This window comes from Triturus cristatus, chromosome 7 (assembly GCF_964204655.1).
Source record: "Triturus cristatus chromosome 7, aTriCri1.1, whole genome shotgun sequence".
Taxonomy (NCBI): Eukaryota; Metazoa; Chordata; class Amphibia; order Caudata; family Salamandridae; genus Triturus; species Triturus cristatus.
This window is the reverse complement of record NC_140590.1, coordinates 213,741,661-213,760,146: the sequence shown is the minus strand read 5'-3', so window position 1 is coordinate 213,760,146 and position 18,486 is coordinate 213,741,661. Positions and strand designations below refer to the sequence as shown.

Here is an 18,486-nt window from a genome sequence, read left to right as displayed (position 1 = left end):
AAATATGTAAGTATTTATGCAGAATCCAAACAGTAATACACAAGAAATATCTCATACCAATTTCAAACAATACAGAATATTTTAATAGACAAAATGACAATAGATTGCTAAAAATCTAATCAGTAGAACTATAGTTGTGAGTGTTTAAGGTTTAAGGAAAAATGGCGCCAAAAAGGAGCGAGGAGCCACCTGCAGATATCTAGTTGCGCTGTACCGGGACAAAGTCACATGTCCAGGCCAACTACGATGGATAATGGGTCGGGTACAGGACCAGGAGCATCACTTTGGGTGTTGTGCCTTTTGTCATTAGTGTGGGTGCAGTGCGAGGACCTATGTCGTAACTGGATCAGGGGCTGTGAGGTGCTGTGATGGAAGGCCCTATGTCAGCACTGTGCATCACTGCTTTGGTTCCAGGGAGGCTGCTGATTAGGAGCTGAAATGGGAGATCCTGCGCCTCTCTGTGTTCCACTACATTGGATCAGGTGAAAACTTCACTTGCCCAGCCAAGAGCCCAGAACTTGAAGGACTGCACTGGAGGGTCAGAGGTCACTCCCACAGAGGCCAGCAGAGGGTACCAGTTCAGATCCAGTTTGGTCTTGTTAGCGGAGAAGCAGAGTGGCCTCTGAAAGCTTGTTCTGTCCCTCTGGATCAAACAGGAATTCAGCCTACTGACCCTTGGAATCACTTCTAGGGATTCTGGATTCAAAGCAAGCAGGTCTAGTCTTCCTCATTCAGACTGCAGGCAGGCCTACTTCTGAATCTTCCACGGGTCAAGGAGTGTTTTGATAAGACGTTGTGAGGGTGCCACTTTTATAACCAGGTCAGCCTGTGTGTGGGGGTCACTCTCATTGTCTACCCCTTACCTGGTTCTGGTCATTTCTTCCCCTTCCCATGGGTTTGCCTCTAAACTGTCTAGGGTGGCAAAAGATAGGCTGGCCTAGGTGTGAGTACCATTTGCACGCAGCTTCAGAAGTCAGGAACGGGGTGGGCACAGGCACTTAGGCTATAATTTGAATCTCTTGAAGAGCTGACTACAACCCCCAGATCATCCTGCTCAGATGAGGAATGCTGCCTGTTAGACCTGGCATCATTGGCATGAGTCTCTCCTCCATTTTTTTCTGTTTGCCTCCTCTGTTTACGATGTTTTTGCTGGATTATTGCTTTGGGCACTGTGCCACTGCTGATCAGTGCCACAGTGCAAGTGCTCCCTATGTTAAATTGTTACATTGATTGGTGTTACCATGATTGGCTTGGTTGACTTACTGTTCAGACCCTAGTCTAGTGCACTGCGTGTGCCAAGGGCGTGTAAGTTAACTGCTGCTGGTGGGCTTGCAGCACTGGTTGTGCCACCCACAGAAGCAGCGTGTAAAATGTGTCTCAGGCCTGCCACCGCAGCGCCTGCGTGCAGTCCCTGACTGCCATGTCGACTTGGTAAGGAAACCTACTTACCAGTCTCTAAACCTTCACTTTGCCACATTTCAGACACCTCTATGGTAGGCCCTAGGGCAGGGTGCATTGTTGGTAAAAGGTAGGTCATGCCCTGATGTGTGTGGCATGACCTAATAGTGAATTACAGCCATTTTCGTTTTTCACTATTGAAGGGCTACCTGCCTCCAATAGGCCAGACTGGGCAGACTGATTATTAACTCCATTATAATCTATCTGACTCAGGGAGCATGGTAGCAAGTCGAGTTTAGTATCCCTGAACTCAGAATTTAATAACACACCCTTTAGGATGGATGGTTTTTAAATTCTATGTTTGAAAATAGCCCTTTTAGAAAGTGGCTATTTTCTTGTCCAACTATCTACCGGTCTCTGCTGGTTTGGTGTGTGTGTCAGGGGCTGGGTGGCTCCAGAGGTCTGAGTGAGTCAGTGTGGGGTGAATGGGGCGTTTACACATAGAGTGAGGGAAGAGTAGCCTGCCCTGCCTGACACAATACTGGCTCCGCCTCCTGCTGGGCGACTGATAGCCCTGCTCCTGCCAGTGACAATACTGGCTCCGCCTCCTGCTGGGCGGCTGAGGACCCTGCCCTGCTCAGTGAATAGGCCAGGTGCCTCTGCCTGGCAACACCCACAACAAACCTGAGATGGTGGGAATCTCCCTGCTTGGACAAAGGGAACAAAGGGAAAAAGGGGTATAAGAGAAGGACCCCTGAATCAAGAACTCAGATCACTTCTGACAAGGAAACCTGTACCAAGGACAAGAAGCCTGCTGATCTAAGGACTTGCCTCCCCTTTCTGCCAGAGTGCTGTTTTGCGGTGGAGGAACCTGAGAGCTGCTTCTTTATTTTTGCCAAGGCACAAGGAGAGAGGAACTTGGTGTGTACTCTCTGAACACTTGCTAGGAAATCTCCAAGGACTGGAAGAGTGCCAGTCTCCTGCTGAAGTCACAGGGCCAAAGGACTTCACCATCTACTGAATTGCTGAATTGCTGGAAAGTGTTGTTTCCAGTACACAAGGGAAAATCTGCAGTCTCGACGCCAGCAGCAATGCCAGTGAGCAGTGGGTATCGGCCCCGGCTCCAAGTGACCCCGTCTCGACGCCGGTATCGACGCCAGTGAGGAGTGAGTATCGGCTCTGCCTCCAAGCGACCCCGTCCCGACGCCGCTGCTGATCGCATCGACTCGACGCCCGTCTCGACGCCGTGAGCGCTGCTCCGGCCCGACATCCCTCGACGCCGCTGCGGATTGACCCGACTCCGAGGCACGATCGACGCCGACCTCGACGCCGACATCTCGACGCCGTGGATCATCGTTTTCTTCGTTTCTCAAGGTACTGTACTTGTGGGGTCTGTTGCGACTCCAGGCTCGACGTAGCGCTCCTCGCGGTCGACGCCGAACCTTGGGAATCTTGTAGACTCGACGTCGTGTGACTCCTGTGGGGGTTACATTGTTGCCAAAGAACTGTGCTCAGAAGAATACTTTGCTAAAGAACTATTTGCCAAGAAGAAACCTTACTTGAACTATTATTTTTCCTTCCAAAGAGTATTTATTAAGACTGTGGTATATTTTTGTCGTTATTTGGTCTTGTGCTAAGCCTTATATAAAAATACTATTTTTATAATAACTTCTGTGTCGTGTCCATCTGTAGCGTATTCACTTTATTACTGTATGTGATCATAAATGCTTAACACACTGCCTCTGAGATAAGCCTGTCTGCTCTGCCAAGCTACCAAGGGGGTAGCAGGGGTTATCTGAGTGTGTAATCCCCTTTCCCTGACTAGAGTTGGTTGGTCCCTATTTGTCAGAAGTGTATACCTCTGCCAACTAGAGACCGCCGGTTCTAACATTGGTGGTCAGCGGTGAGGATTTGAACTTTGCATTTATGACTCATGTGCAGTGATTAGTGTACGCTACATAGTGAAAGCAGACCATAACGCAGCCACAGTCTGTTTGGTAGGATATTCTATTTTTGTTCTCCGCTTTCCTGGAGCTTATTTTTTTAAACACTGCCAGTTTTGACCATGGAGAATGCCGGAGCTGCTACACCTGTGGAGATTGTTGTGGGGGAATTTGATAAGGAGAAGATAGATTCCTACACGCTAAAAGATCTAAAAGGATTTTGCAAGCAGTTTAAAGTTCCTACCACAGGTGTCTCAAAGAAAGAGGGCTTCCTCAAAGCGCTGAAGGCCTGGTTAGAGGCCAGGAATCCCTCTGATCCGGTGGTGGTACCGGAAGAGGAAGAAGAAGAGGAAGAGGAAGAGCCCACAGGTGGGCCAGTGTCATCTCCAGGCAGTAGTGCGTCCTCTAGGAGCCTTTCCCCCGAAGAATTAGAAGACAGGGAGAAGGAGAGGGGGTACAAGTTGGAAATGGCAAAACTTAAATTAGGAGGGCAGTTGGAATTAGAGAATGCAAGAAGCAAGAGAGAAGCTGAAATGGAGAGCAAAAGATTAGATTTTGAGAGGGAGAAATTAGCGTTTGAACGTGAAAAGATGGTGAGGGAGATGGAGCTTAAAACTAAGAGTTTAGAGTTGAATCCCTCTGGTGGCAGCACTCCATCCGTGCCTGCAGAAAGTAGGTTTTATTTTCCTAAAGATGTGATCAAAGATTACAGTAAGAATGAAGATATTAGCCAATGGTTTAAAGCGTATGAGTTAGCGTTATTGGCCCACCGGGTCCCTGAGAAGGATTGGGGAACGGGGTTGTGGAGCCGCTTTACAAACGAGGGGAGAGATACCTTGTTGAGCCTTCCTGCTGAGGATAGGATGTCTTATACTCATATGAAAGATGCTTTAATGCTGAGATATGGCTTAACTCCAGAAAAGTACAGACAAACCTTTAGAGAATGTAAGAAGTTGCCTGGTACTACGTGGGTTGAATATGTGTCTTTTTTCTGCAGAACCATGGATGGTTGGATAAAGGGTAGCAAGGTTGATAGTTATGATGCTCTTTATGATTTGTTTGCTTGGGAGCACTTGTCTAATAACTGTTTTCCAGAGCTACGCCAGCACCTCGTTGATAGCAAGATATCTAACCCTAGAAAACTTGCTGAGGAGGCGGACCGCTGGGTCAGTACCAGGGTCCACAAGGGTCCAGTGGGAGACTCAGCCAAAGGTGGGCAGGGTCCCCAGCAGAAGAGTGGGGGGGACAGGGGTAAACAGAGGGAGTTTCAGAAAGGGCCCCAAAGTAGTCCCCAAGGGAACCAAGGGAAGGGTTCCCAGCCTCCCCCTGTAAAGAAGCCAGAGGCCCCGACAGGTAAACCTGTTCACAGGGGCCCCATGACCTGCTATGCCTGTAAGCAGGTGGGACACCGTTATTATGATCCCCAGTGTCCCATGAAGGATTCGAATGCACCGCCGCGTGCACCCCCTCGTCAGGTAGCGAGTGTAGCCCTGGGAGGGGAGGAGATGGGTGCCCCCGGTGGGTGGGGTCCCGCAGAAATGTCCCTGGTCTCTTTAGGAGACGTGGAAATGGTCCCTCCAACCCCTCTGCCTAGTAACACTAAGAAATATAGGCAGTGGGTGACCATTAATGGCCATAGGGTGGAAGCTCTCAGAGACACCGGAGCGAGTGTGACAGCTGTCAAGTGTCACTTGGTGTCCAGAGAGCAGGTGGTCCCTCATGCATTCTACCCCGTTGTAGCTGCTGACAACTCACAGAGTCAGTGTGAGGTAGCTCAAGTTCCCTTTGAGTGGGGGGGGGTCTCAGGTACTCTTCAGGTTGCTGTGAGGCCCGCCATGCCTGTTGATTGTCTCTTGGGCAATGATTTGGAGGACTCCCCTTGGGCTAAGGTGGAGAGAAAAGCGCATCTGGAAATGTTGGGTCTGCCTGAGTGGGTGTGTGCGACCACCCGGTCCATGTCAGTTAGTAAGGGTGTTGATGGGGGCCCGGAGCCTGAAAGTATGGCCCAGGTCCCAACCGTGAAGAGAAGAGGCAGGGGGCGCGGGAAACCGTCCCCCATCGTTCCCGCGGTCCAGGAGGGAGCAGACCCTGAGGGGGATGCCCTGGAACCGACAGGAGAACAAGTGGCCGAACTGGGAGACCTGCCCGAGCTGACCCATTGGCAGCAGGATGGTGGTCCCTCCAGGGAGGAATTTTGTGCTGAACAGAAAGTGTGCCCTTCTCTTGTGGGTATGAGGCAGCAGGCCTCAGCCCAAACGACAGGTGATCAGTCAGGATCACATTGGGTCTACTGGGAGAACGACCTCCTGTATAGCGAGCCTAAGGCTGCTGAACCTGGGTCAGCCCGTGTGCTGGTGGTACCCCAGCGCTTCAGAGCCTTCCTACTGGGGTTGGCTCATGACGTTCCGTTAGCTGGACATCTGGGGCAGGACAAGACCTATGACAGGCTTGTCACCCATTTTTATTGGCCTCAGATGAGAAGGGATTCAGATATCCATTGTAGGACCTGTCAAACTTGCCAGGCAAGTGGGAAAAGTGGGCGGAAGCAGAAGGCTCCCCTCCAACCTTTTCCCGTCGTCAGTACCCCCTTTGAGCGAGTGGGAATTGACATTGTGGGGCCACTGGACCCCAAGACAGCCATGGGCAACAGGTTTATCCTGGTCTTGGTGGACCATGCCACCCGGTACCCGGAAGCCATCCCTCTCCGCACAGTGACGGCCCCCGTGGTGGGACGGGCACTGATGGGTGTTTTCTCCCGCATGGGGTTCCCCAGAGAGGTGGTGTCAGACCGGGGCACCAACTTCATTTCGAATTATATGAAGTCTCTGTGGAAGGAGTGTGGGGTAACCTACAAGTTTACCACTCCTTACCACCCTCAAGGGAATGGGCTGGTTGAGAGATTCAACCGGACCCTAAAAGGCATGATCATGGGTCTTGAAGAACCAATGAGGCGTAAATGGGACGTCCTCTTGCCATGCCTGCTGTTTGCTTACCGTGAGGTGCCACAAAAGTCTCTAGGGTTCAGCCCCTTTGAGCTTTTGTATGGTCACCCGGTAAGAGGACCTTTGAGTCTGGTCAAAGAAGGCTGGGAGCAATCTCCCAGGAAACCTCCCCAGGATGTATATAGTTACATGCTGGCCTTTAGGAACCAGACTCGGCGCTTCAGAGATCTTGCTCAGGCAAATCTGGAGGCCAGCCAGGAAGAGATGAAGCGGTGGTACGATCAGAATGCCACTCTGGTTGAGCTTCAACCTGGTCAGAAAGTTTGGGTCATGGCCCCTGTGGAACCTTGTGCGCTCAAGGACAGGTGGACTGGACCATTTGAGGTTGTGGAGAAGAAGAGCGCTGTCACCTACTTGGTGGACTTGAAATCTCCCAGGAACCCCTTAAGGGTCCTGCATGTCAACCGGTTAAAGCCCCACTTAGAAAGGTCCGAAGTGGGCATGCTCCTTGCCACAGATGCTGGGATGGAGGAGGAGAGTGAGCCTCTTCCTGACCTCCTGTGTGCAAAAGAAAAAGATGGGTCAGTGGATGGTGTTGTCCTCTCTGACACACTGACCCCTGAGCAGCAGCAAGATTGTCGCCATCTGTTGGTACAATTCCCTGATCTGTTCTCCTTAATCCCTGGTGTCACTCAGTGGTGTGTCCATGATGTGGACACTGGGGACAGCACTCCTGTGAGGCACAAGGCCTACAGGGTGACTGAAAAGGTCAGAGCATATATCAAGGAGGAGGTCTCCAAGATGTTTGCCTTAGGGGTGGTTGAGTCCTCTAGCAGTCCTTGGGCCAGCCCAGTGGTCTTGGTCCCAAAGGCTGCAGCGCCTGGTGCTTCACCAGAACTTCGGTTCTGTGTGGATTACCGAGGACTCAATTCGGTCACCAAGACTGACGCACACCCCATCCCCAGAGCTGATGAGCTCATCGATCGGTTGGGGGCTGCCCGGTACCTTAGTACGTTTGATCTAACGTCTGGGTACTGGCAGATCGCCTTGACTGATGGGGCAAAAGAGAGGTCTGCATTCTCCACACCAGATGGGCACTACCAGTTCCATGTGATGCCCTTTGGGATGAAGAATGCCCCTGCCACATTCCAGAGGTTGGTTAACCAGGTATTGGCCGGACTGGAAGATTTCAGCGCCGCCTACCTGGACGATATAGCAGTGTTCAGCGCCAGCTGGGAGGAACACTTGCGCCACCTCCAGGAAGTGTTGTTGGCCCTGCGCAGAGCAGGCCTCACAATCAAGGCCAGTAAGTGCCAGATTGGGCAGGGTTCAGTGGTGTACTTGGGGCACCAAGTAGGGAGCGGCAAGGTGGCCCCCCTGCAACCCAAGATAGATACCATCCTGGCTTGGGAACCGCCCAAAACCCAGACTCAGGTGAGAGCCTTCTTGGGTCTCACGGGTTACTACAGGAGGTTTGTCAAGGGGTATGGCAACATTGTGCACCCCTTGACCTCGCTGACTTCCAGGAAGCAGCCGAGACTTGTGATCTGGACTGACGCCTGTCAGAACGCCTTTGACACCCTGAAAACTGCAATGTGTACCGCACCGGTCCTCCAGGCACCCGACTTTTCAAAAGAATTCATTGTCCAGACAGACGCTTCAGAGCATGGTGTGGGGGCTGTTCTAGCACAGATGAATGAGGAGGGCCGAGACTTACCTGTAGCCTTCATCAGCCGGAGGTTACTTCCCAGGGAACAAAGGTGGAGTGCGATAGAGCGTGAGGCATTTGCTGTGGTCTGGGCGCTGAAGAAGCTAAGACCCTACCTGTTTGGGACTCACTTCCGGGTTCAGACAGACCACAGGCCCCTCAGATGGTTAATGCAGATGAGGGGTGAGAACCCAAAGCTGTTGAGGTGGTCCATTTCCCTACAGGGGATGGACTTTACGGTGGAACACCGCCCTGGTACCGATCACGCCAATGCTGATGGTCTGTCCAGATTTTTCCGCCTTAGTGATGAGGACTCCCTGGGTGAAGGGTAGTTCTCCCCACATTTTAGCTGGAGGGGACACGTGTTAGACCTGGCATCATTGGCATGAGTCTCTCCTCCATTTTTTTCTGTTTGCCTCCTCTGTTTACGATGTTTTTGCTGGATTATTGCTTTGGGCACTGTGCCACTGCTGATCAGTGCCACAGTGCAAGTGCTCCCTATGTTAAATTGTTACATTGATTGGTGTTACCATGATTGGCTTGGTTGACTTACTGTTCAGACCCTAGTCTAGTGCACTGCGTGTGCCAAGGGCGTGTAAGTTAACTGCTGCTGGTGGGCTTGCAGCACTGGTTGTGCCACCCACAGAAGCAGCGTGTAAAATGTGTCTCAGGCCTGCCACCGCAGCGCCTGCGTGCAGTCCCTGACTGCCATGTCGACTTGGTAAGGAAACCTACTTACCAGTCTCTAAACCTTCACTTTGCCACATTTCAGACACCTCTATGGTAGGCCCTAGGGCAGGGTGCATTGTTGGTAAAAGGTAGGTCATGCCCTGATGTGTGTGGCATGACCTAATAGTGAATTACAGCCATTTTCGTTTTTCACTATTGAAGGGCTACCTGCCTCCAATAGGCCAGACTGGGCAGACTGATTATTAACTCCATTATAATCTATCTGACTCAGGGAGCATGGTAGCAAGTCGAGTTTAGTATCCCTGAACTCAGAATTTAATAACACACCCTTTAGGATGGATGGTTTTTAAATTCTATGTTTGAAAATAGCCCTTTTAGAAAGTGGCTATTTTCTTGTCCAACTATCTACCGGTCTCTGCTGGTTTGGTGTGTGTGTCAGGGGCTGGGTGGCTCCAGAGGTCTGAGTGAGTCAGTGTGGGGTGAATGGGGCGTTTACACATAGAGTGAGGGAAGAGTAGCCTGCCCTGCCTGACACAATACTGGCTCCGCCTCCTGCTGGGCGACTGATAGCCCTGCTCCTGCCAGTGACAATACTGGCTCCGCCTCCTGCTGGGCGGCTGAGGACCCTGCCCTGCTCAGTGAATAGGCCAGGTGCCTCTGCCTGGCAACACCCACAACAAACCTGAGATGGTGGGAATCTCCCTGCTTGGACAAAGGGAACAAAGGGAAAAAGGGGTATAAGAGAAGGACCCCTGAATCAAGAACTCAGATCACTTCTGACAAGGAAACCTGTACCAAGGACAAGAAGCCTGCTGATCTAAGGACTTGCCTCCCCTTTCTGCCAGAGTGCTGTTTTGCGGTGGAGGAACCTGAGAGCTGCTTCTTTATTTTTGCCAAGGCACAAGGAGAGAGGAACTTGGTGTGTACTCTCTGAACACTTGCTAGGAAATCTCCAAGGACTGGAAGAGTGCCAGTCTCCTGCTGAAGTCACAGGGCCAAAGGACTTCACCATCTACTGAATTGCTGAATTGCTGGAAAGTGTTGTTTCCAGTACACAAGGGAAAATCTGCAGTCTCGACGCCAGCAGCAATGCCAGTGAGCAGTGGGTATCGGCCCCGGCTCCAAGTGACCCCGTCTCGACGCCGGTATCGACGCCAGTGAGGAGTGAGTATCGGCTCTGCCTCCAAGCGACCCCGTCCCGACGCCGCTGCTGATCGCATCGACTCGACGCCCGTCTCGACGCCGTGAGCGCTGCTCCGGCCCGACATCCCTCGACGCCGCTGCGGATTGACCCGACTCCGAGGCACGATCGACGCCGACCTCGACGCCGACATCTCGACGCCGTGGATCATCGTTTTCTTCGTTTCTCAAGGTACTGTACTTGTGGGGTCTGTTGCGACTCCAGGCTCGACGTAGCGCTCCTCGCGGTCGACGCCGAACCTTGGGAATCTTGTAGACTCGACGTCGTGTGACTCCTGTGGGGGTTACATTGTTGCCAAAGAACTGTGCTCAGAAGAATACTTTGCTAAAGAACTATTTGCCAAGAAGAAACCTTACTTGAACTATTATTTTTCCTTCCAAAGAGTATTTATTAAGACTGTGGTATATTTTTGTCGTTATTTGGTCTTGTGCTAAGCCTTATATAAAAATACTATTTTTATAATAACTTCTGTGTCGTGTCCATCTGTAGCGTATTCACTTTATTACTGTATGTGGTCATAAATGCTTAACACACTGCCTCTGAGATAAGCCTGTCTGCTCTGCCAAGCTACCAAGGGGGTAGCAGGGGTTATCTGAGTGTGTAATCCCCTTTCCCTGACTAGAGTTGGTTGGTCCCTATTTGTCAGAAGTGTATACCTCTGCCAACTAGAGACCGCCGGTTCTAACACTGCCCATCACCCAACTCTATTTTGTTACCTGTCTGGGAGGAATAGACATCAAATAACAAGTGAGCCATTAACATGCATTTTGCCCAGTACACTGACAGAAAGGTACATTTGCTTTAGGCAGGAAAAGTGGTATTTTCAGAATCGTAACTTAAAATCCAACTTTACCTTTAAAGAGGATTTTAAGTTACAATTCAGATGAGTGGAAGAAGTATTTCTCTATCTGGTTCCAAACTGAAGTCATCACTAAGGTAACCCAGTGTTAGTCTGTAGAAGAGGTAGCCTTCCTACAGTGAAAGACGATTTAAGGATTTTGTCATTCTCATGACAAGTAAGACTTAAGTATGTGTGTCCTACTTTATAAATACAAGACACTCTGACCTTATGGGTGACTTATAAGTATTAGAAAGAAAGGTTAGGGCCTGGCAAAAGGGTTTATTATGCAGACCAAAATGGCAGTTTAAAACTGCACTCACAGGCTGGCAGGACAGACCTGGAGACATATTTTGTAGGGCTACTGTAATAAGTGTTGCATCCAAGTGATGGCATATAATTTTCGGAGCCTGGGTAATGGTAGTGTATAACAATTTTACCATGTTTAGAAGGGAGAGCACAAGCACTTTAGAATCAATCATTTTTATTATGTGATACGCATCCAAAGTACACAGCTCATCCGCCTACAACCACACAAGCACTTTAAACCTGTTTAGCTGGGGTAAAGCGTGCAGTCTAAATGCCACCAAAAACGGTAGAGTAGTGAAGACCAAACAAGTCTGTGGGAATACCACACCAAAGCTGTCGGCCTTTTTGTCATCAGAGGTACCTATCCAACCTACTATTGCTATGTTCAGGAATTTATGTACAATTGTTTCTGTTTCTTAAAATGAAAACACATAGTATCCATGACACTTTTTTCCACGTTTGACCTCTCAGCTACTAGAACACAATTCTTATTCATGGCTCTTTGTTATACCTAAATGGACAGCAGGTATTTCTATCTGATGGGAAGCTTTGTCTGGGCAGAGAGGATTTACAGCAAGGACTTTGTGCATTTTACATGGGAAAATTGGCCTACATCAAATTGCCACATTTAATTTACTTGAAAGTCCCTAGTAAATGGTACTATGTGCTCCCTGAGCCTGTAAATTAAACGCTACTAGTGTTCTGTAGCTCTCATTGTGCCACCCATGCCACGGCAGTCTGTAATGCAGTTCTAAACTGCCATTTCGACCTGGGAAAATAAACCTTTTGCCAGGCCTAACCCTTTCTTTCAGTACTTAAGAGTCACCCTAAGGTACGCTCTAAAGTCTCATAGGGCAGGGTGCATTGTATTAAAAAAGTAGAACATGTGAGTTTAAGTTTTTCATGCCCTGAACTCCTAAAGACATTTTCCACTGCAATAAGGCTATCTCTACCTTCGATTTAGACTGGGTTATCTTGTTACACTTAATAAGTGCTAACATCAGATTGGGAGAGGATATAGATATGCTGTTTACACTCAAATGAATTGTAATTTAAAGTCCTTTGGTAAAGTCAGATTTTAGGGCACTATTCTGAATATACCACTTTCAAAAAGTTGGCATTTTTCTGCCCAGACCATGTGTGCCTTTCTGCTAGAGTCGTGGGTCACATGACTGTGGATGCTCTGCTGTTGTAGGCTGTGTATTGCTTCCAGACAGCGAGAAAAATGACTCCTAGGTGTGAGGGGATAGGGTCTACATGTCAAGGTAGCTGGAGTGGAGCTGTACATGTTCTGGTTACATTTCAAAGGGTATTGTCGGCAGTACACAGAGAGAAACCTGACATCAAATCTGCCCTTGCCTTTGTCACCCTAGACAGTTTGGAGCCAGGACCAGGGGAAGGGGAAGATCTGATCAGACATGGTTTGGGGGTAGGAGAGGGAATTTACCCACAGAACGGCTGTCACCAAGTCTTAAAATAGGCCCTTCATAACCTTTCATCAAAACACCCCTAGACCTGTGGAAGTTTCACAAGAAGAAGTGCCCTGCTTCTGTAAGGACTGCCTTGCTGTCTGAAGAAGGAAGATTGGAACTGCTTGCCTTAAACCCAGGCTACCCAGAGTAAATCCAAGAGTTAGTTGGATGACCTCCTTTGTAAGCTGCAGGGGCACAACTAGCTGCCAGAGGCCTCCCTGCAACTGCCCAGATGGCAAGCACTAACTGGACCTGCCTGAGCCCTGCTACTGCCCTCTGCTGAAGTAAGTCCTGGTCCAAAAAGTGTCCCCAGGTCTTGGACCATTGGTTACCATTAGTGTGAAAGGTCAAAATATGAAGGTTGGGCTACTCAAAACCGCAAAGTGACCTCTTTGAGCCACGCCTACAACTACCAATGCAAAGCTCCTGCTGGGCATGCTTTTTGCGCAAACAGTGACTACCTGTGATAACCACCAATTGGAGAACATGCAGCGAATGCCCACAATGATAAACCAATGTGAAGCTCTAATGATGACAGTCTGCAACTTTCAACCTGCCCCTCGTACCAGTAGCCTCTTCCTTGCGGCCACCTCAAACACAAACGGTTGAACCTACCACAACATTTCCTTATTTAGGTATTTTATTCGACAACAAGAGGACATGGTATCAGGCCATAAAAAACAGGAGTCTGCTCTTTATGAAAGCTACTGCGGCCCAGGCTAACTTTGCAAAGAAGCTGGAAAGAAAACCTCCAGCCGAACTCCCGGAAATTTATAAGGCAAAGTGCACCAGCATAGCAATGTACGGGGCAGGTGTATGGGGCTACCGCAATACCAAACCTATCCAACAAGTGGAAAATGCTTTTCTAAAATATCTCCTGGCGGATCCAGACAGTACCTCTATTTATGTATGCCACACAGAATTAGGTTTGACTTACATTTCAGATACAATTAAGATCCAACCGGTCCTGTTGTGGCACAGAATTTGGACCTCCACTACAACTTCTTTTAACAGAGATGTTTTCGAAGATAGCCTCACGCTAGACTGGGTTCTGGAGATTCCCTGGCTGAATTATATAAAAAAAATTACAAAAGATTTGGCTCACCCAAAATATTTTAACAGTCCTGATATTTTGCATGCGGTAAATAGAACATTTCTTTAAAAATCCTGTTTGACCTTCATGGAGGCAAACAGATTTGCGAGTGACTCAGCTAAGTGGTCGGAACAATCTAATCAACTTATACTCACTACATTTGGTACACAGCCGTACCTAAATTGTGCATTAAGTGGGTATGATTGATTTGATTTAACCCGTTTTAGATTTGGATTTTTCCACCATGCAGTAAGCTTTCCTAAACTAAACGGCTGGTCTCCAAAACTAATTAGCTGCCCCTGCGATAACCAATCCCCGCAGTCAAACATGCACGTAGTTTTATTTTGTAAATTTTATGCAACGCAAAGAAAAAGATGGATTTTACCTGTTTTAAGACTCTGGGCACTGAAACAATGCAGGCCTGCGTTCCTAGCCTTGCAATTTCTGGATAACGAATGTTTCACAAAGTCAATTGCTTCCTTGTTGAAAAGCATTATTAAACACAGGAAAGACATGATTATATGAATATGCATGAGATATCAAAACGATTTTGAAAAACACAGTGGGTACTAATCTATGTATTCTTTAGTAATTCGTTTTTTTAATGTACCGGGTATTCTTTCAAATATATAATCTTGATATTTTAACAGTTTTGCTTTTATGATTTTCTGTACAAAAAAGCTGGATTGATTGTGATTTGATTTTGAGTCCTGTGATGTCTAATTTGGAAACAGTATTCTCACACCATCTAATTGATGTATCCATACAAGTACTTTAATCATGAAATAAGAACATGCATTCCTCATAAATAAAAACAAAATGTACATTGTATTGTCCCGCTCTTAATAAATGACTGCAATGAAAAAAGGTTTCATGAAGTGCATACTTATTCTTTCATAATTTACTGTTGTCTCTGTTGCAGCCCTTTCAAGTATAGTACCAGCGTTATTGAGGAGCTAGGCTTTAAGCAGTATTCCATGGCTCTTACAAGAAGGCTTTTTCTAACCATCCTGCTTCAAGGTAATGCAATTTTGTACTATAAATGACTTCCGCTTAAAAATGTGTCCAATGTCTCCGCCAACATAAAATGTTTAGTTATTTTTTCAGGGGTATTTAAAACTGTTGTTTTCCCTTTGCCACTGATTTAATTGTGACCTCTTATTTTATAATCACCTAGAACAGTAGTTCCCTTGTTATTCTTTAAATTGTATTTCTAGTTTAGGTACAAGGTACAATACATCCATTCTACTGAGAAAGAATATGATATTGAACTTTTTCTTTCAATAAATCCTATATTTATTTCTAAAGAATAGTAGAATCACGAGAGACAGCAGTGAAAAATTGCAACTGTGTTTACGTCAATATTGGGTGGTATAGACAGTTCCATCAATCCATCTTTACAGCAAAAGCATTCAGCTTAGGGAGTTTTTTGGAGACACAGTTTTGAAATAAGCAATTAAAAAGTTGATGATGGCACAGTGTCTAAATATCTTCTGTTCGCATCAGGACGAAATGTTCTAAAAGAGCATCTAACTAGGAGTCCAGCTTAGTCAACAAGAGCCTAATGACTCATGGGTTGGATACAAATGCACTATCTGATGAAACCGTGGCCTCACGGCATAAGTGAAGTTTGTGTCAGATAAGAATATCAATTCCTGTCTGTCACAAACTTCACTTGTGCAGTGAGGACCAATGCAAGTATCCCCCTATGTACCTACATGCTATCTATCCATTTGCATGCTCGGTAAAATTTTGTTCACACACTACTAGGGGCCTGATTCACAAAGGTAACTTACACATTTGTGTAAGTTTACAATTGTTTGCTATGCACAAAATACTTTACAAGTGCTATCTTTATGAGTGTTGAGTCTCCGCACATGAACAGACCTATCTTTTATGTGCAGAGGTTCTGCCCTGGAAAGGATACTACTCGTAAATCCCTTTGTGAATGGCAAACAATCGCAAACTTATACGAAAGTGTAAGTTTACCTTTGTTAATCATGCCCTCCGTGCATATACCGGCACTCCTCATTGCGGGTTTTGTCACATACATAGTCCATGAGCCATTTCACTTACATCTCAGTGACTGGCAAGAGTAGTTGTTCAGGCTCATCTCCTAGCTCACACTCTTAGTGCTGTTTAGTGTTTCATGAATCCTGTTCCCTTGGGTAACCCTTATCTTTATTAAGGATGGTCTTTTTCCTGCTTTTACTTTCTCCAGCAGTTCTTTGCAAAAACGTAGATTCCCTGTAGATTTACTAGTGCGTATTCAGTTCTTTGCTAGGTATCCTGGTGTGCCCTTAGAGCTGTAGTCATCGAAGCACCCTTAAGCTAAAATTATTTTACATCCTATATGTATCTTCCCATCAAAAAAGGGGTGTTTCCAACTTTTTCGCATAATGTCCTTTCTCTAAGGTCAGTTCTAGAAGATATAGATTTCCACAATATACCTATCAGAAGCAAGTCATAGAACATTTGACTAAAGCCAGTAATGTACATTTATGATACTCGGCCTGCATTCACCTCTCTACGCTGGCTCTCTAAGCTTCCAGAAGTAGTTGCATGTGTGTGCAGAGTGTGTTTGCCAGTTAGTAAGAGGGTTTCCATGTCCAAAGTAACTCATTAACTGAGACGCACGAGTGAGGCCAACAAAGACTGTGGGGTTATTTACAAGCCCCTATCACCACAGGAATGTCACTTATAATGACGCTCCTGTGGCGATAGAGACTTCGCCCTATTTACAAGGTGGCATTAAGCCACTTAGCTTGGCTTAATGCCACCTTGTAAATAAGTCACCATTTCATGCTATACTTAGCGCGAATGGGATGGGCATTGGGTGTTGCGCTGGGCGTTCCGCCACAACATTCATTGATTTTTTTTGTTGCCCTCTATTTACAAGGGTGGCATAAGTAGGAGGCAGCCCCTTGAATGATTGTTTATGGGCAGGAAGCTGTCCCTTCCTGCACATAAACAGTCATGAAAAAAATGACAATTTGCAACTTCTATGCGTGTTGCACAGTGCAACACACATAGACGGTTCAAATGACCATTTGTGATTGTTTATTTGCAGGAAGGGAAACATTACTGTACATAAACAATCATTCCCTCAGCACAGGTGCCCTTGCACTATGGTGCAAGGGCACCTGCGTTGGAGCAAGGCAGCTTCATTTTGTGCTAGCACTAGGGAAAACGCAGGGATGTGCCGTATCTTTGTAAATACGGCTCATCCCTAGATTTTCGAAATGGTGGAGTGCGGCGTTAGCAATTTACGCTTAACGCCATGCACCACCGTTCCCTTGGAAATATGCACCTACATGCTGTCTTAAATGTAGCGGTGCACCCTGGTAGAAAATTACATTAAATTTTCAATTTTTCTAGTTTCTTCTTTATTTTGAATTCCAGAAAGCTGTTTTGTATTGTAATTGTTACAGCCTCAACCAATGTGTTTCATTCACAACCGTGAACATTTTCAGGGCTTTCAAATTCAACTGACAATTATCCATTGAACATTTCACAAGCACCAAATTACAGCCTCCTTGTCTTTCTGATGCAAAAAATAATTCTTCCTTTGATAGTTTCAAAATGCATATTATATGCCAAAATCCTCATATTCCAGATTTGACCAATCTCACCCTTGACAGCCAAATCCATGTCCCTCATCCAAACGGGCACTCAACACATAAGTAACACACAACTTCTTGTCTGAACTTGACTTTTCCATCTAAACTAATGAAAAAGTTCTTCCCTCCCTTCTAATATATATGTGACTCCTAAAGTAGGCATATCAAGCTCTAAGGCAAGGTGATGTATAGTAAAAAAGAGGATCCGTGTTTTAGTATGTACTAACAGTAAAAACTGCACATTGTTGTTTTTGCCATGGAAAGGCCAGTAGCCCTGTTAGCGAGTACAGTGGCTACTAAAGTTGGAACTTCAAGGTATATCCAAGCCCTTGTATGTTTAGAAAGTCGCCGCTATGTTGCCCAAGTTTGCTAGAAGCCATCTGCAGATGCAAGCCAGAAGACAGCCTTCTTTCCTCCTGTGGAGAAGTGTGAATGCCCCCCAGGAAAGGTAACAACAGGAGGGTTGGAAGAGGTGCTATCTTTACCTGGCAGGAAGAGACATAGGATGTAAGCCCAAAAGGAGAGCTTCAAAGGGGGCGTTGGCTTCAAAGGACAAATGGTAGACACCCATGAGAGGGGCTGCTCTTTTGTTCTAGTAGACAGGTTAATATCAGGGACAGAAAGAGTTGCAAAAAAGTTTTCTTTTGGGCAATTAGCCCTCTGGTAGCCACACCTCTAGGGTGGGCTATCAAGCTCCACACATTGTCAGAGGGGTTCTCCTCTCTTGTGTGAGGGAAGAATAATGCACTCAGGGATAGCTAAATGCGATAAATTGCAGGAAGTTCTCATCAGGCGGAAGGGGACCTGGTAGTCTATTGGCTAGTAGTTTCCACATCTACAGGGTAAGTTGTGAGCATAAAAGTGGCACCCCTGGTGCAGAGACCTCTCTGCGCCAGGGGTGCCATCTGTACTGATGACATGACTGAAGACGGACTGTTCTGCTGGTCCCTTGATCTGACAAATGGAGGCTGCACCAAAGGCTGGTCTTTATTTGTTGCTCCTCAGCTAGCAAAGAGATGACTGCATCTGTGCTTCCCTGCTAAAGGAAAAGTCATCCCCGATCCCCAAGTAGAAGAGGTGAACTCTAAGAGTCATTTGACTGACTTCCTGTTACAGCACTAGTGCCACAAAAGCTGAAGAAGCTACCTTGGCAGAGATGGTAGTTACAACTGCCTGTTCGCCACTACTCACCGAAGCGCAGCCTGGGATACAAAAACACTGAAACTCAAAAGTTGCACCCTAGTATGCATGATCTGGGAGATGCATCAAAGT

The 18,486-nt window shown here is 47.1% G+C and overlaps 1 protein-coding gene across 1 annotated transcript in view; it reads left to right on the top strand.

Moving 5' to 3' along the window:
- The window catches only part of LOC146809245 (sialic acid-binding Ig-like lectin 14), a 349,382-nt gene that overhangs the window by 9,506 nt on the left and 321,390 nt on the right, over positions 1-18,486 (top strand). Inside the window, exon 2 of the mRNA XM_085614320.1 lies at positions 14,517-14,614. Within this exon, the coding sequence (XP_085470446.1) occupies positions 14,517-14,614 (98 nt within the window). The remainder of the gene's footprint in view (positions 1-14,516; positions 14,615-18,486) is intronic.